This window comes from Lonchura striata, chromosome 1 (assembly GCF_046129695.1).
Source record: "Lonchura striata isolate bLonStr1 chromosome 1, bLonStr1.mat, whole genome shotgun sequence".
NCBI lineage: Eukaryota > Metazoa > Chordata > Aves > Passeriformes > Estrildidae > Lonchura > Lonchura striata.
The window spans coordinates 150,763,618-150,781,922 of record NC_134603.1 but is presented as its reverse complement, the minus strand read 5'-3'; the positions used below and the strand labels follow the sequence as shown (position 1 = coordinate 150,781,922).

At 42.7% G+C, this 18,305-nt stretch overlaps 1 protein-coding gene across 3 annotated transcripts in view; it reads right to left on the bottom strand.

Moving 5' to 3' along the window:
• PRKAG2 (protein kinase AMP-activated non-catalytic subunit gamma 2) overlaps positions 1-18,305 on the bottom strand; it is a 210,593-nt gene that overhangs the window by 121,204 nt on the left and 71,084 nt on the right. For all 3 annotated transcript variants that reach the window (XM_021555262.3, XM_021555263.3, XM_021555264.3), the window contains exon 3: positions 13,739-14,018. In XM_021555262.3, the coding sequence (XP_021410937.1) occupies positions 13,739-14,018 (280 nt within the window). The remainder of the gene's footprint in view (positions 1-13,738; positions 14,019-18,305) is intronic.

The following is an 18,305-nucleotide window of genomic DNA, read 5'->3' as shown; positions in this document are numbered from 1 at the left end:
ACAAAAAAAAAAAAAACAAAAACAAAAAAAAACCTGGATGGAAACCTAGAAGCAGAAACAAGCCTGAAAAATATGTCTCCTTTTCTCAGCTTTAAAACTGGAATGGAGAAAATCATAGGCAGAAGAAAGAAAGGTGGGGATGACTCAACAGGCTCATTTTGTGGTGATGCCTTTTGCTGCTGCCTTCCCCAGTCTGATGTTGCTGGAATCATCAGAGCACTTGGATGTGTTTGAAGATGCCAAAGTCAGTGCATGGAGGCAGTGCCAGGAGGCTCCCACTGAACTTGTGCACAAGAAAAGCCTTCTCCCACTGCACCTCTTCTTAAATACAAAATGCAAAATACAGGAACAAAAATGATGGTGTGAGTCCTGATAATCACACTGCCCAATTCTCTTTTCCAAGCACAGGTGAGGCTCCCAGCCCAGCCCAGGGCAGCTGGATCCTCTCTGGTCTCTCTTGGCTAAACCAGAGCCAAATTTGGCAAAGCCCTGGCACCACTGCTGTAGGTCCATGCTCTGTTGGCATTCCCCCTTCCTGAGTTTGTATCTGGGCTCTCCAGGGAAGCAGCTGCATGCACTGGATATAAGTTTCCCATTGTGCAGCACAGATTTTTTTACCCATTCTGCTTTATAAACTCCTCCACTGACAATGTTCACTGTCTCCAAATCCCAGCTCTCCAAACAGAGGGGCTGTAGGGACTTTCTGTGGTAGCCACTGTGGCTTCCAGCTGCTTCAAACAAAGCTCCAGACACTCTGCCTCAAAGCTCATCCCAAAAATGATGGGTGACTTGAACAGCAGCATGACTTCTGGCCAGTCCTCAGCAGTGGCTGTGTTGACTTTAATGCCATTTAATTGCAGTGACATGTCTTTAATAACAAAACCCATGCCAAGAAACTGTGGTTGGAGCAAGAGTTGACTTAAGGACAGTTTCCAAAGAGTCTTCAATCCCCTCTTCTCTAACTTGTGGCTTTCTGGGTGCTGCACAACCTTTCCTGGGTCACTGAGGGTGAGGAACCTTACCCCAAATGTCACTCTCTGGAAAAGCCACGTGCTCCTCCAGCACCACTCTCTGAGGCTGGGGACAATCCCAAGGCAGCCACCATCCCTGAGTGTCTGGTGGGGCTTTCTCCCTTAAAAAAAATCTGAGATTTCAGCTCTCTTTATCATCCCTGAACTCTGTGGTTAAATGAAAGAGCAGCACATCAGCATGGGGCAGAACCCCCGATGACATCTCCCTTGCACAGAAGCTCCACACACACCCCACACCACCCAAAAATCAGGAGAGCCTTATCTTTCAGGATTTATTTGACAGCATGGATATGTGTGACTATTGCTACATGGAGATGTTCCATATAACACACAGAAATATGACCTGCTAATCTCCTTATTTGCATTTTCATATTCCAGTATTCTTTATACATTCTTCACTCCAATGGCCTGGATAATACCAGAGCAAAAGTCCTCTTTGCTTAAACAAACTTCAAGGGACTGTGGCCCATCACAAAGGAATCCCAAAGGAATGGCTATTTATTATATACATCAGTGACATTAAGACAAATGTTAAATCTCAGCTTCTTTTTTGGTCTTTGTTTCTACAACAAACAGAGAAAAAGAAAAATGTTCTTAGCATCTGCAACAAAGCCCAAATCTGTCACTCCACAGCCGTGGCTTTGACCATTTCTCTAAATTTAGAACGTCTCTCCCTACCTGTCTTCCCCTGACACTAAGAATTTGCTGATAATTCACCTATTTTTCTGCAGACTGGGCTTCTGATCCAACAAAATCTAGAGAGCTGTACAAATGGGTTTGCATTAATCCCCACCATTTGTTTGAAAGATTTCTGTGAACACCAGCAAACATACAAGATGTCAGATCAGCAATATTCCCCATTACTTACTATTTATCCCTTTGATTGCATCAGAAGTAAGGGTTTTCCTCTGGCTTTTAAAGGACAACCCCCAACACTTAGATCCCCATGTAGGAAACTATCGGTTATTGTTCACCATCTTCACAGGGGAGATGAGCAAATATTGCTGAAATTAGCAAAAAGATTTCTGTTTCTTTGGTTTGGTAGTTTTGGGGTGATTTTTTGTTTGTTTGGTGTTTTTGTTTTGTTTTAAGGAGGTTTTTGCTTTTTTCTTCAGATCAACTGATTTAGATGGCTCAGGGATTTACTATTAATTTCAGGCACCCAAGTTTGGAAATTGTTCCACTGGATTCAGAGCCTGATAATGAAATCTTCCTATGTCACTGTGAAAAAGCCAGAGGTAGTAAATCCAATATCTTTAAATGCACCTAACAGAGCAAAATTTGATCTTTATGGAGGTAGAAACACATTTTAACCAGCTTTGCTGCAAGAGGCAATACTTTCTTCTAAAAGACAAAACTCAGCTAACCATGCATTCATTTTTGAGGTTCACTCTCCTGAACAATTTCAGGCTGGTGCTGCCTTGCTGAGGACTCCTTTGGCAAAACCCCATTTCTATTAGCTGGCTACTTGTTTCAGCTGCCACTGGTGCTTCTTGTCTTTCAGAAATCCTTAAAAGTGCACTGAACATGGCCAAACTCACCCCTTGTCTACCACACAAAAAGGAGGCAGCACTAATAGAGATGCTAAACACAGAATAAACCACACAGGCTCCATTTGCCACCTGTAGCTGCTCTTGCTCCTGCATTAAGCATTAGCTCACGTGAAATTCTTTCACCTTCCCTCCAAAAAGTCTTGACTTTTGTGGAGTTTAGATGTGCACCTCTATTTTGCATGGAAAAACAGCCAGTTTTGGCCTCTGGAATGCTCAGTGCTCTGGGGCATGTCAGTGTGAAAGAGGAATTGAAGCAAAAGCTTTAGTGCAAACAGCTCCATCCTGTGTGAGCTACAGCTCAGGCTGCCAAGTGCAGTTCTCTCACCATTGAACAGTTTCATGGAAAGACTGAACATGAAGAGCTTTGGAAACCTTATACTGAGGTTAAGCAAACAAATCTGACACCAGACCTTCTGCCCAGCTCAGGCAGGCAGTGAGGCTGATACATCCACAGTGACCCTGAAATGAAATGCTCTGTACTGCCAAATAATGGTGTTTGTTGAGGAATATTTGATTAATGGCTTACCTCAACACGTGCTCCTCAGCCAACATTTAATTGCATTGTGGGCCATGCATTTATCAATGCAATTAAATGTCTACCTTGAGATGGAGTGTCATATCCTGACCTGAAGGCAATGTTAAATTCTCCTGGGATGAGGAGAGAAGTTCATTTCCTGAACAACTGCTGAAATTACACTTTGTAGAGAGGGATGCTTTTAGTCCCTGATGTTTTAATTGTTTAGAAGTTTTTTTTGAAAAAAAGGCAACAAAACAAAACAACAGCAAGCATAATCAAAGGTTCTTAGCTCAAAACCTAAGCCAAGGCATTTCCAGGCAGGCAAGGCACTCCCAGGCTCTCCACAGGAGAAGGAGCAGCAGTGGGATGCCCACAGGAGGGCACCTACGTTTCACAGAGCTGTAGGAGCTGCCAGGGAGGTGCAGTCTGGGCTGGCACAGCTGCTCCTGTCACCAGGGTCCCGTGTCACACACCCACACAGGGCTCCCAACCTGCACCCACTCACATCTGGGGCTCAGAGAGCTGTGAAGAGCAGGAGATGCTGCAAGAAGCAAACTACAAAGAAACCCACCACAGCTGCCAGCCAAAGTGTGCTTACAGGAAACCCAAGGCAAGCTTCAAAATAATTTAACTAAAGAACTGAGGTGCTTTGATGGTTGATCATCAAAGCCTCTGAGTACTTGTTTCACATATCAACTACACACATTAATATTTTCATCATCTAAGACAAGAGTTTTTTTTAAGATACAGAAGAATGTTCAAATACTCTGTGAACTGCTAAAGAAAAGGGCATAACAAAAAGTTTATACATAAAAAAATCCAAAACAACAACAAATCAAAACAATCCACAGCCCTTTTTTTGTTTGCTTTATTTTGTTATAAAACTAAAGTAAGAAACTTGGATTTCATGAACACTTGGTGCCCTTTCTAGAATCAGCCTTCCCTGGTGGGAAGGTGCTTGAGATCCATCTTAGAGATCCCAGGCACAGGGACCTCTGTAAGCTCTCTGCTGCTTTTAGGTTTGTCATTTATAGCAGTCACCACTGCTGGTTTTAGGACTGTCATAAATCAGTTAATTTCTGCCATTTGAATCTTTCAGCAATGCTCTGTAGATGCACTGGTTAGGTGTTCAGCTGGATACCAAATTCTAATACCCAGACAGACCAAAGGGGCAGCACTGTCTGAGAACACCAATCACAGATAATTGCCAGAGATGGATAATCAGAGATTATTCTACTGACTAAAATCTTCCCGTCAGAAAGTTTTCTATTCAGGGCATTACTCTCAAAATCACATTCACTACATTTTTGCTTACTCCAGTTTCACACTGTACCCTTACAAATCCTCATTTCCCTGCCCCATTTTTTCTGTGAGCATCCCCACACACCCACTCAGCAGCACAAACCACTCAATACAACCCTGGTGCAGCACAGAGAGGACAAATCACAAAATGGTGCAAAATTTGGGGAGCATGGACCTCTGGCTAACATGCATGTGAGTGCCTGTGAGTAACAAAATGCTTTTATAAACCTGAATTTGGGTTATTGAGTCCTTTGCACAGTGTTGTCCTTCATTCAGTATGTCCCACACTGTGCCAGGGAAGCTTTTCAGAAGTTTTGATGGATTATCAATCAAATTTATTGAAAGGTTCAGATGGATAGGAACCATTCATAGATCACTGTCCAAAAATTAGACTCCAGACCTCTTTTCTGACATCAGTAGAAGACTTTGCCTGTAATTTTAAACTATTTTTAACTTCTAGCCTTCTCCAGCAGATGTGTTTATTATTCTACTCACAATAAACCTCAAATCAATTAACTCACTGGGCTAGAAAATCCTGAACTAATAATTTTAAAACGTGGCATCCCTGTTCTCCTTGTCTTTGACAAAGGAAACATGAGCTCACTTTGGTCAAGGAGAAGGCAGCATGGAAAGATTCAGCTGCACTACACAGATCCAGGAGAACAGGACTTAGATCAGTGACCGAGGTTGGAATTACACAATTCCCACAGCAGTTTCACCTCTGTCAAACTACAAGAACAAAAGACTTCTTTCTAGATCTCCTAATTCAGGCTGATATTTATTTGACTTACTATGGCAATGTGGAAAAAATATCCCAAACCTGGCACCATGCAGAATTTTATACTTTTTACTCTGTTTTTCCACATTTCCTCCTCCCAGTACCAACCAACCTGCTTCTAAATTTGCTGTACAGATCAAATGGGCTAATGACAACTCCACTGCCAGATGATCACTACACAACTTGAAGGTGTTCCAGCCCCTGAGTGAATCCAAATACATGATCCAGATTCTCCTTGCCCATTTTGTGGCTCTGCCAGTGACTCCTGGAACAGAGGAGTTGTTAAAGCAGCTGCTGGAAGCTCATGGGATGGTTTATAGCTGCTCAGTGAGACACTGCAGTGCCTGCCTGTGATCACTTCCCATATAAATGGGGATGTTACCTTCAGCTGGCTTTATGGTCAATGGGAAAATGTACATGTGAAAGCAAGAAACAAATCTAGAAAAGCAGCAGAGTCTGTGTGAAGTCTATAAAACCCTCTCAGTCAAATCACTGGTTATCAGCAGAGCTCTCCAAGATGTTTTCACAGGCCAAAGGCTGAGAAAGCAAAGGCTCATTTCCACAAAGCCTATAAACGGAGACATGATAGTGATCAGCTCCTTGCCCTACTGACTCTCACAATGCACAGCAATTTACCATCATTTTTATGGAGGTTATTTTATTTTTAAAATCAGACCAAGCTCAGGCATAACTCACACTGACCCAAGAAGGGCTACAAAAGAGCTGAGTCTGGGATTTAACTGCATTTTACCCACTCTACTACACACACTGTATTCCTCAATCCATGCATTTTTATGCCTTGTGATCAGGTCCTTTCATTACATATTTTTCCAGATCAGAAAACTGATTGAGTCGAAATTTATCATGTTTATTCAGTCCATTTTTGAGGCATTTTCCAAGCACTTTACCTAAGAAGCTGATAACCCATGATATCCATAAAACTTGGATCTGATACCTTAAGTCATTATTACTCCTCCAGACTCCAAACACATAGCAAACAAATCTTGCATGCACAATGCTTTTTCAGTGGAATTAGGACAAGCATTCACTTAGAATCAGGAAAAGCAATGCACTTTTAAATGTGTGGACAAACCTACTAAAATAAATAGGATTTCTCCAGCACTTATAAACAAATACTTGCTTAGGGACCAAATTCTGAAATGATTGATCAAAATGGAAAATGGACTCACAAATATAATTGATGGTCTGCTCCTACCTATGTTCTTGGATTTGTAAAATACAGACAGCTAAATATAAACAGCCCACAACCACAAAAATTTCCCCCCACAATTTATTTCCTGTGGTTAGACAGCTTAAGACAGCAAAGCACTCTCCTTAGCTTCACTATTGCTTACACTGCTGCCTGTGTGGAAAAGTCACCTGCACATCAGCAATGCCCTTCAGACAACTTTTATCAAAAGACACAAAGAGCAGCAGTTCATCAGCCATTGGAGATGTTCAGACTGCAGTTTCTATTTCCCCTTCATGCCAGCAGCAGCCTCTAGGAGACCAAATATAAAACTAAGGTCTTGTCCATACATCACAAGAAATAATCATTTGGTTATTATTAAAAAGTTTGATTATTTGCAGTTATGCTCCACAGCTGAAACCCCAGGAAAGAGATAAAAAATGGGAATGAATGCAGTCACAGCTTTGACCCATACCCTACAAATGAAAGTTAGGGATTGTTTTGGGGTTTTTTTTAAATGACTGCATAGAGATCATTAGAAATTTGAAGACAATCTGAAAAATCCTTGCCTAGACAGAGAGGGGAGGAATATAGAAGTATACTCCCTATGGAGACAAGTTTTCTCCCTATGGAGACAAGACTGACCATAAGAAACTAAGGTGAAAAGGGAAGACAGAAAGATATCTCCAAATAAACTAAGAACAATCACCATAGGCACGTTTTAACCAGACAAATCATCTGCTGCTGACAGCAGACATCAGTAACTGGCAGGAGAAATGGTGCTGAACGTGGCTGGTCTTTGGCCATCTATGCAGCACCAGCTTAGCTGCAGCAGTGCTGACACATTTTGTCTGCAAAATGTCATTTTTCTACTGTAGATGAGACTAAAATGAACAGTGCTGGTCCCCTTGTCTGCCTCTGAGGGCAAAGCAAGCTTGAAAAAGGATGATTAGATGTCCTTGCACACCAGTACTGGAGCATAAAGCAAGACAAACAACTTTTCACCTTTTCCAGGTTTTATGGGATGACTGTGGAAGAGTCTACATCACCCCTCAAAGTGGACCTGGACCAAGCAGCCCTATCCTGCATGGGGGTCACAGCCACAAATCAAAGCTGCCTCCTGCCCTTTCCCTCTGCATCCCACCTGCCTGCCCATTCAGAAGGATGGGGAAGAACTCAGGAGAAGAACTGGAAATGGAGTGGTCTCAGCTGTTCAGTGCAGGCTGGAATTGATGGGTCTCTGCAGTTGTGGTCCAAAGACCAACCTGGGAGGCTCCAAGACCATGGGAGGAATGTATTGATTTAGCAAAAAAAAGAAAAAAAAAAATCCAAATGCAGATTGCAGTAGCTGTCATGAGGAAGGACACTCACTGTATGGTGCCATCCTGCAGGAAAACATTCCTGAAGAGTAATGATGGGAAATAGCTTGAGGAAAGAAAAGATGAAATGTCTGTGCCCAGCAGCCAACCCTCCACAACAGCCTGTCCTGGGTTAAGCTCACTTCTCTGCAAGCTGTCACCTAAATATCACAAACATGGAGTAAAATCTTGGGAGGCAGTGAACTTCAGTTGAATGGCTGAAGAAAAATTTCAGCAGAGATCAGCCCCAATCCAAACGCTGTCAAGGTATGAGAGCACAATCTGGCAGCAGTGTGGCAGGGATCTCCCAATTTCTTCCCTGGGTTACTGCAAATGAGAGCTGCTTGCTCCATCTATGGGTAAAAGTCAGTACAGTCATAGGTTTTTCTCACAGAGGGCATCATCTAACCATGAGATGTTCTACAAGAAAATAAATTATTAGAATTGAATAAGGCAAATGACAACAATTCTGCCTTGCTTCTCCCAGTCTTTTGAAAAAAATACCATCTGGACCATTATTATAGAAGCACCAGGAGTCCTCATTATGGATTACTTTAGGCACCAGAGTTAATTGTATTGAATACCAGAAGGAGAAAAACGTATTAAGAGGAAGCAGAACACGAAAACTTTATATTGAAAAACATTTCCTTTTTGAAGTGCAGTGAAAATTCACTGTGATTCAAATGTGACCACACCAGCATCAAGGTGTTTCAAAGCTGGGCAATTTTCAATTCAATGTTCCAGAAGCAACTTTAAATTCTGAGCTAAATTTATCTTTTGATCGCATGCGCCACAAGCCAAAACTTTAGGTCAATAGAAACCTGTTAATTGATTTCCTTTGCTGGTAAAACTGACAGCATCATTAATGTGTCATGAGTATTGCTGGTACTTGAACCAATTGTTTCAGAAGAAGAAGCAGCACTGGAAAATACTCTGATGTCCTTCAAAAGAGACACACCCGCCAAAAAAGGTACATTTAATGACTTAAATTTTACACAACCATCTTCTTTTAATAAAATATTTCGGGTACCTGAGTTTAGCCTATCTGCAGGGGTAGCTCCCTGATTTCCATTCAGTCAAAGAAAGCTGTTCTCATTTATTTGTACATGTTTTGGCTGTGCAGGGAGAGCTCATGCAAGAAAAGTGTCATCTACATTGTGCTTCTTCCCAGGGCAGGTCATCCTCCTGTGTTTACTTTGGACCACCCCAGTTTGCTTTACTGAGAAGTGTCACTGCTTTCTCTTGGCATTACAACTCTCACAAAAGTGACACACATGGGAAATGCCTCCCCACTGCAGCCAGGACTCAACCATCTCTTGGAGCAGCAGGTCCCAACTTGTGCCTCATGAGAGCAGTTCTGCAGTTGTGAGCTGGCCTAAAACAAACTGGCAAGCAGTTCCACAATGCCAATTTTGAAATCACTTTTTGCAGCCCCTCAAACTTCAACTTGCACCTCTTCACTCACCTTTTCTTCCTGTTGTCCCTAAAAAAAATCTGTGAAATCAGTGTCAGCTCGGTGGAAGCCTACTGCAAGCTACAGGTCACACTAATGCACTTCAAATCCAATTAAAATGTAATTATTTTAATGTTCCATGGCTGCTCATGTGCCCACGCTGCTGCAGGTGGCACTGAGCTGTACATCCTCAATTGTGCAGGATATTTTCCCATTCTTAAATATGTTATTCCAGAGGTGCTAGCACTGTTGCTGAGGGGCTCAGCCTTGTCCAGCACTGGGGTCTTTCTTGAAGTCATCTGGCACTGGCTCTGTTGGACAAAGGGGAAGCTTCCAGAAGCCACTCCTGTAGTGCCCCCCACTACCAAAACCTGGCCACACAAATTCAGTGCAGTTAACAAAGTTATTCTCATACTGAATCCAAAACACAGCACTGTACCAGGCACTAGAAGGAAAATTAACTCTATCCCAGCATGGTAACCATCCCTTATTCTCTGCTTTGACATCACACCCAGGTACAACATTTTCCACTGCATCCCAATAAATCACAACCACCCCTCCTGTCCTTTGATACACACACACAGTGTTGGATTGTTACAGGCTGAAGGTGCTGGAACCAAAATCCACTTGCAGAAAGCACCTGGCTCTGGGAGGTGTGAGGTGGGCAGCACTCAGGGGATGCATTTACCAAGCATCACTGTTCAGGGAACAGCATTAGAAAGTCCTTCTGCACCACCTCAAAGCCAGGCTTAATTCACCCCCAGTCCATATGCAGTTTCACCCCATAGCCTCATATTCATATTCACCTCAAAGCCAGGCTTCCCCCAATCCATATTCAGCTTTCAGCTGTCAATCTAACAGTGCAAAGAAATTCTCAAACAAAAAAGAAATGAAAAATTCAATCAATTTGATGATTAAATTTCAGAGCACTTGTACAGAAACCCAGCATGCAAAGAGCTGCCTTGGATTTTTCTGTAGTGAACTCAAAGGGAAGGGGCTGCCCCAGTGGCCAAGCACACACCTCACCCAAAAAGGTCACTTGAGACTCTCCCATGGGGGCCTGAGGTGGATTTTTTGCAAAGGTGGGAGGCTGAATGTGAAGCCCCAACCAGCAGTTTACTGCCTTTACTTATGAACTACCTGAAGTGGCTGGCAGCCAAGTACATGCTGTGGGAAGGTATTTTTTTCTGTCAAGCCAAATCTTTTGTCAGATCAGAGCTGTGGGGTTATGACCAGATACTGAACTGGGGTAACCAGAGGAAAGAGGCACAAAGATGAGCCCTTGGATATTGCTGAAACTCTCTCCAATGAGAAAATACTGAAGATGAGCAAAACATTTAAACTCCCAGCTTGAAGCGGAAAATATTTTAAGTTTCACATCTGCAAATCACTTTCTGTTTTAACATTGTCCTATCCTAGAGCCCTTCCTAAACTGTGTGTATTCAAAAGGCAAAATAATTTAGCTGGGAAAAGAGCAACTACATGGGAAAGTAAGTGCTGTGAATACCACACATAGTCTTTAAAATGAAAACAAGCTTGGAAGAAGTTGCTTCCAAGAAAAACAAGGAATATGCAGAGTAACAGGTTAGTCTATGTTTTGAACTATGCGTGGGAGGAGGAAGTTGATGGAAGACAGGGTATGTTATTTAAAACAAGGACTGCACCTACTTTCCCCCACATACTGCTCATGATGACAGGAAAGGAGTGCAGCACAGACTCCTTTCAGATAAAGTGAGGGATAAAAACAAACCCCAGGTCCCTGTGAACTTTTATCTGATGCTTTTTTTTTTTTTTTTTTTTTTTTTAATTGCTGATTGCCTGGATAAAACACAGATTTGCTGTAAACATAAAGGGAGGACTCCAGTGCAGAGTTTCCCAGAAGAGCCACAGCTGGCCCCGTGCTGGACCAGGATGTCCCCATCTTTCTTGTACTGGGGAGCCCACAGCTGGACCCAGCACTGCTGATGTGTCTCACTGGTGACAAGCAGGGGGGGAGGATGACCTCCCTTGACCTGCTGGTAATCCTCAGATTGCAGTCTTAATTAATTAAGATTAATTTTAATTTTAACACAATTAATCCAGCACCAGCAGGGATGTAAAGGCAGGCAAACACAGCAAGTCCAGCTGAACTCAAAGCACTCTCAGTCAGAGAACTGATAAAACAACCTGAGTCCCATTCACTTTTAACACAGGCATCCCAAGCTGAGAAAATGGGATTCTAATCACATAGGTTGTGGCAATTTTGAGCAGTGTAGCACTTATGCACCTTCGGAAATGTGGAGCCACGTGATGATTTAGCTTTTCTCAGAGCTCCTCAGCACACCACCTCTGCAAAAGTCTAAGGTATCTGTCTGAGGAGTGTCTGAGAAATCTTGTCTCTCAGGAAATGCTGTTCAAGCCACAGAGACCTTGTTTTTAGTAGCACATAACCAATTAACTTACTCTTCTGTAGTACATGGGGTTACTCCATTTGCAAAGTAGCAGAATGCAGAAGTATTGCTTGTAAAAATATAATAATACAGCAGAAATGCTAACCCATACTTTTCCAGAAGTCCTGAAAGGGTTTTGCTAAATAAAATCCTATCAAAGTTAACTAAATATAGTAAACCCTAAGGGTGTAATTCATTAGTGCCCCCTGTTTAGCACATTCTGGATAAAATCTAATTTAATGTGGTATTGAAGGGCAGGTGTCTGCATGAGCCACGCTGTAAGAGAATGAAATGCTGTGAAAGCATTTAAGATAGGAAATGTTCTGTTTTGCAAAAAACTGTGGGAAGAGAAGAGTTATCAATTTAAACACCAATTAACATCAGCACACCCTTTCCAGGAGGCTGTCTCTCTTGCCCTAAGAACAAAAGACCACGAGCACCCAAGCCCAGTGCAATTCCTGCAAGGCTCCCAGAGCAGCAGGGTCATGGATATTTTCTGATGGCTCAGATATAGCATGGCCCCATTCCAAGCCTGTTCCTGAGGCAGGGGTGTGACCTTATCAAAAGGATTTTGCTGACTCCTGGAAGATTCCCTTATTTAATATTCTGTTGTACCTAGCTAGGACTTAAATAGTGCTGGCTGCTCAGATAAGTTGATGACAAAGTCCCAGGATGTCTTTGCTCTGCAGTCTAAATTGCTGCTACTCATGCAGCAGAGCCCTTCTCTGCATACTCCATCAGCAGAATACTGCCAATATTTAAAGGCCATATTTGAACCTATTTGGATAAGCAAGAAGAACTTACATGGATTTTAATTATTGTGAAGTTTTAACAAGAGGGGAGCGTAAAAAGCATACTTGAACTTCAAGCAGGGATGAAGAAATGTCCTTGAATAGATATTTAGAGCCTTCTCTGAGTCCTCCAGAAACACTGACTCCTATTTTTAACCTCCTGATGGTGTTTTAGAGAGAAGCAAGGAGTGGAAAAGATACCATTTCAATTAACCTTCAGCAACACTTCTGATAAAGAGAAAAATCCTGTATGGGTTTGTATTGCTGTGTTCTTGTGCACAAATCATTATGAAATAACTTGTTCTGATTAAAGTCAATGATTTTAAGATAAATTCTCATTAAAAAAAACAAGAAGGTCCCTCTCTACTATTTAAAATCACTGAAAATTATCAGTGCATTGCAGGAAACACATAGTCCAACACAGGTATATGAGTGACCAATTCTGTACCTACATTGTCACAGAAGATTTGCCAAAAAATTTTCATTATTTCTTCTGTTTACAGACAGAAAACTCACTATGGTCTCACAATCCAGCAATATATTATTCCTCTCTTTCCCCTATAACTCTGCTTCTTTCCCACAGCCACCAAACCCTCATGCAGACAGGTCTGGTTTGTTGACCAGCATTGGGAAACTTCGTCGAGTAAGAAAGTTTTTAAATTGAAGCACGTCCCCAGTCCTGCTCATTTCTGAGTTCTAGCAGTGTGTTAATGGCACCCCTGCTGAAGAGCTAAACCTTTGTCCAGTATAAAGCTGTATATAGCAAGTGCTCTGAGCCAAGCAGGTTTGTTATGCTTTTCATATTCTCGCAGAGGAGCTCAAATATCCCCTTAATGGTCATTTGACTGGAAATAAATTAAATTTATTTCCATCCAGCAAAGGTCGCTTGCCCTTTCTACAACAGGGCAAATAAATACCAATTAAAGAATACAACTAAAATTCTCTTTGGGGTCTACAGAACCTGTAACTTCTGAGTGACATCATGTCCCCTCCACCACACATCCCATGAACATCTTCAGCTGTTCTCAAGTCCTCGCACTGACATCCAACCGGCCTCGCTGAAACCACCCAGAAAACTCCCAAACGCGGACAAAGGATTTCTAAACAAAGCACAGGAGTGTGATTTCCATCCTCAGCCCTGTGAAGGTGCCCCGGAGGTGTCCAGAAGTCACACCTGATGGCCAGCATGTCAGAAACCCACACCACACGGTCAGTGAAAGAGAGAATGAACAATCAGCACATGCCTCATCTGCACTTACTTCACTACCGCAGGTAAAGAATGGGCCAAGCCCAGAGGTACCGTGTATCTTCCTGAAATAACATGAGCAATTTCTTACTTTTTCTTGATCTGGAGAAAAACTTGATGCCCCCAGGAGAGGTAGACGGGTTAGAATTGGGGGAAGACTCTTTGGAGGAGGACCTGAAGATCCCACTGAAGCTCATTCGGCGTGGGGAGCGTGGGGGAGACTCCTGGTAGGGGAAGGGGAACACTGTTTTGGGTGAGCCAGGACTGTGTTTGGATCTCACAGGGGCAGAAACGGGGCTGGAAGGTCGGTTCTGGAGCCCCTTTGAGAAAAGGCCTTTGGAAGGGCTGCCGGCTGAGTAGCTTTCGTCCACCTGAGGAGGAGACAAGAAGGAAGAAAAAAATTTCCATTAATTCAGTTCAGTTCAGTCCTCCAGGATCTCTGAACTTGTCTCAACAGAGCCAACTCCTGTTTGTTGTGGGGGTGGATTAGCCAGAGCTCACCTTCCCCAGCACCTGCCTCCACTGACACACAGGTGTGTGTGTGCCACCTCTCTGGCCTCATGCTGCCCTTTGCTCCTAAAGACACCCTGAATTTCAAAAAAACATTTCAAAGTGTGCACATTTTATTATCACACATATAACGCAGGAATTTGTCTACTGCTTTTATCTGTCACCTACCCCTCTTCCTTCCTCGGACAAATGAAAGATGACTGGCAATGAATTAATTTAGTGATCGTGGTTAAGGAAACATAGTGCCCCAAAATCTTCCCCATGAATTTAAGCACCTACCCACAGTTCTTAAATCTCCATTCCTTGATGTGATTCAGCACGGCACACAAGTCCCCAAGTGCCTGACAGGCCCCTATGATGCTGGCCACAGCCACAACTGTGGGATTGCAACTCCAGTGTCTGACAAGAACAGAGGAACCAGTTTAGAGTGATGATGCTCCTGCTGATTACCTGAGCTCGGGTATGACCTTTCTAACAGCTGGATCCCTTTTGGGACTTGGGCTGCCTTTCCAGCAGTGTAAATGTGTGCACAGCACAGCTCTGCACTGTGCAGGCTCTCCCAGTGAGGGGGAGAAAAGAACCCAGAAAAACAAACAACAATACAAAAAGGAACTAAGATTAAATTCTCCTCCCCATACAATTAACAGAAGCTGATCCAAAATCTCTGTGGGATTTGCACGTGCCTGGGCTATACGGAGAGTTGATCTCCTTCTGGAAGCACAAAGTGGTTCTGTGGATATAAGGCTGCTGGTTTTAGCTGGGGGCATTTCTCATGAATGAAGGGCTCTGTTCCTGGCAGAAGAGAGCAGTGGGTTTCAGTCACCAGGGAATGCTTAAGCCAAGGCCAAGGTGGATGTGCCCACAGCCCCCTGCATGCCTGCTCCTCTCTGCCCAATTACTCAACACTGACCAGGAGGGATGGAGCAGCCAGCAACCCCATGCCTGTGAAGATGCCTCCTGATGTGTGCCAGTCCAGCTAGGGAAGGGCATTGCTGCCATGGGAGTAATTTTAGGGAAAAATAGCTTCTTTCATAAAGATGATTTAGATGAAAGGAAACCTCATAGGCACATATGCTCTCCTTTGGGTTGGTGAAGGGCTTGCTTGTATGAACTCAACCAAAAAGGGTCAGCAAAATTTAAAACCCATGCAAATAACTCTCTTTTCAAAATAATGTTTATTCACTGCTCCAAAACATGTGTAGAAACATGTACAAGCAGCATAAAGGCCAAATAGCTGCTCCTTCCATAACCCAGGGTCCCCCTTCTTGTAGACCCGTGTCCTGCACACACACTTTGGACCAGCTCCTCTTTCCACATGGGATGGGACAGAGCTGGAGCAGGTCCTGATGTGTGGAACTGCAGAAAGGCCTGCAGAGATTACAGTCTCCCTTTTGGGAAGGTTTCTAACCTTAAGGGCGAGTGGCACCTTGTCTGGGAAATGGACACAGACATGTCACAGAGATGGTCACTGAGAGGGGCACAGACTTGGCCAGCACAGCCCAGGTTGGATGATGAATTCTCTTTGTGTTCCTTTGCATAGCACAGAGATGTCTGACAAGAGACAGAACAACTTTGTTTTGTAACTGCATTCCTGTTTTTGACAGTGTGGACAAAAATGTCTCAAACGTATACCTGTCCTTTTACAGATGAATTAGGGGAGCAGTTGCCCTCAAGGGGAAATTTTTGAAAAAGATAAATGAATTCTAACTGAAGCAACAGCAACTACCAAAAGCAACAACAGACTCTGGACAGTCTCCACAAGAGAAGAAAAAAGCAGTGTTTCATGCTTAATGCAGTTGCCTGAGGCTCAGGTCTGCCTCCTAGCTCTGTCACAGATTCTATGTGCAATCTTGAAAACTCATTCCAAACTACAAACTTACTCTGCCATGAGGACTGTACCTCTTTATTCCCACTCTAAGTCCTCCAGCACTCAGACTGTCTCCCAGTGAGTATTTATCAAGAATAACAGGGCACAGTCCCTCAACTGAGACTAGGAATAATAACCATGCTATAGGAAATTAATAAACAAATTGCACTTTTGTCATGGGTAAAACAGTCCCAAAGTGATAGCTTTCTCATAAAAGCTCATTAACTTTACTAAAATATCATTTGTAAATCATCTGAGACTACTTATGCCTTGTTCTCTTCACAACTATACAGTTCAAGAAACAACCAAGTAGCACAATGGCACCTCCTACTGCATTGCAATTTAAATAGATCTGCTGCCAAATCTACTGCCTGAAAGTGAGGAGAAAGAACATTTTCTAGCTTATTTTAATCATGATACAAATCTGCCACTGCTACTGTAGTTTAGGTGTTTTTCCAGGATGGTAAGTTCATTATATTTTTTCCTAAAGTGACAAGCCACGACATTCGTAAAGCCAAGGACTTAATTCTGGAACTACCCTTAAGGCTTCATGTTAACTTTTTTTGCATGCTTGTTTGGTTAAAATGACACACTGATAGGAGACACTTCGAAACAACTGCTGTGTCCTTATACACTAAAGCAATTTTAGAGATGTAAAATGTCAAACAACAATTTGTAAAAAAGGTCAGCATTCCCTTTTACATGCAAGCCAGATACAAAAGCAAATTGTTCTCCAATTCTGAGCAGAAGCAGCAGGGTGTTTTTATTTACTGCAATCACAACCAGTTGCCTTCTCTCCATCGTGCCAGGCAGATGAATTAATTAATTGTCAGAGCACCAAGGACACACTGCTAAATACACATGTGCATGCAATCAAATTAAAGGAAATTACTGCATTGAATTCTTCCCCAGCCTGTTAATTACACGCAGGTTACACCCACTATCACGGTGGGTAAACACTTGTGATTTTGCTTGGGGAATTACAACAGGATTGCTTGCTTAGAATATCATTTGTGGCTGATGGATTGCAAGTTCTAAAAGATTATTAGGTACTTCTGCAAGTAAAATCAGCTGCAACAGTTATCACAGCATATCCAAAAGCCACAAGGCAATGCTCATTTTCATACTTCAGCTGGGAATGCAGAAGAATCTTTGCTGTGGAATAAAACTCATCAGTCCATGCAGACTTGGTGTGACAACTCTGGCAGTGATGCTAGTGGCAGGTTACACAGCTAGATCATTCATCAGCCTGTTTTTCATGCTTTTTGGACTCATTCCCTAAAGCTATGATAGGCAGGTGGGCAGAAAACTCCCACATGTGCTTTGGAAAGATAACTATTCCCCCAGCTGAGCTTTAGTAGCAAAATAAAAGTATTACACCCTTATTTCTTGCATTAGTAAGCACTGTGAATCACTTTGTGTTGGTCCAGGAGAAGCTGTAAAGAGAGAATGGGCAGAAATATGAAACACACCTAAAACCAGTATAAATGCATGTGGGGATATGGCTCATTTTATCCCAAACAGACAATTGGCCTCTTGGAGATAAGGAATCCAAACACACAATGCAAGTACAATGCTAATCAATGCGCAAATAATACTGAATTTAAAAAATGAAAAATTCTTCTAATTACTAAGACTGTTCAGCTATTAAAAAAAAAACAAAACAACAAAAACCAAACTCCCCCCTCAAAAAACTCAACCAAACAAACCAACCAACCAAAACAAACAAACCCCAAAAACCAACCAACCAACAACAAAAAATGTCCTGTGTTGGCTTTGTACAAAGCATAAATGGGATCCTTGAGCTCTCTGCTCGACACTGGACTCCTTAAATCTTAAAACTGGTTATGCTGGAGAGAAATGTCAGCCTCTGACCTTATGCCTGTAGAGAACAGTGGAGCTGGAATAGGGCTAAATAAGCAGCCTGGTGCTAGTGCCAGTGTAACCCTACCCTCAGCTTGCAGCAATGTGCTCCCCAAGGGAGCTGAAGCAACAGAGCAGAGCCCTGTTCTACATCAGATGTGCTGGTTCTAGTGACCAACTGCACTTGTTCAAGGCTAAACTGGCTATCTCGCACAGCACTGAGAAAATAATCTCCTAAAATGCTCTAAATTGTTACCAGTTTTCATGTTTTGCAGCACGAAATGATCCCCAGCTGGGGACCAGGGAGAGATTTTGCCCAGTTGTACACACCAAGTGATCACAGGCATGTTTTGAAAATACATCCAGAACTATCCACTGTTGAAAACAAAGCAAAAAAATGAGACATGTCTTATAGTGT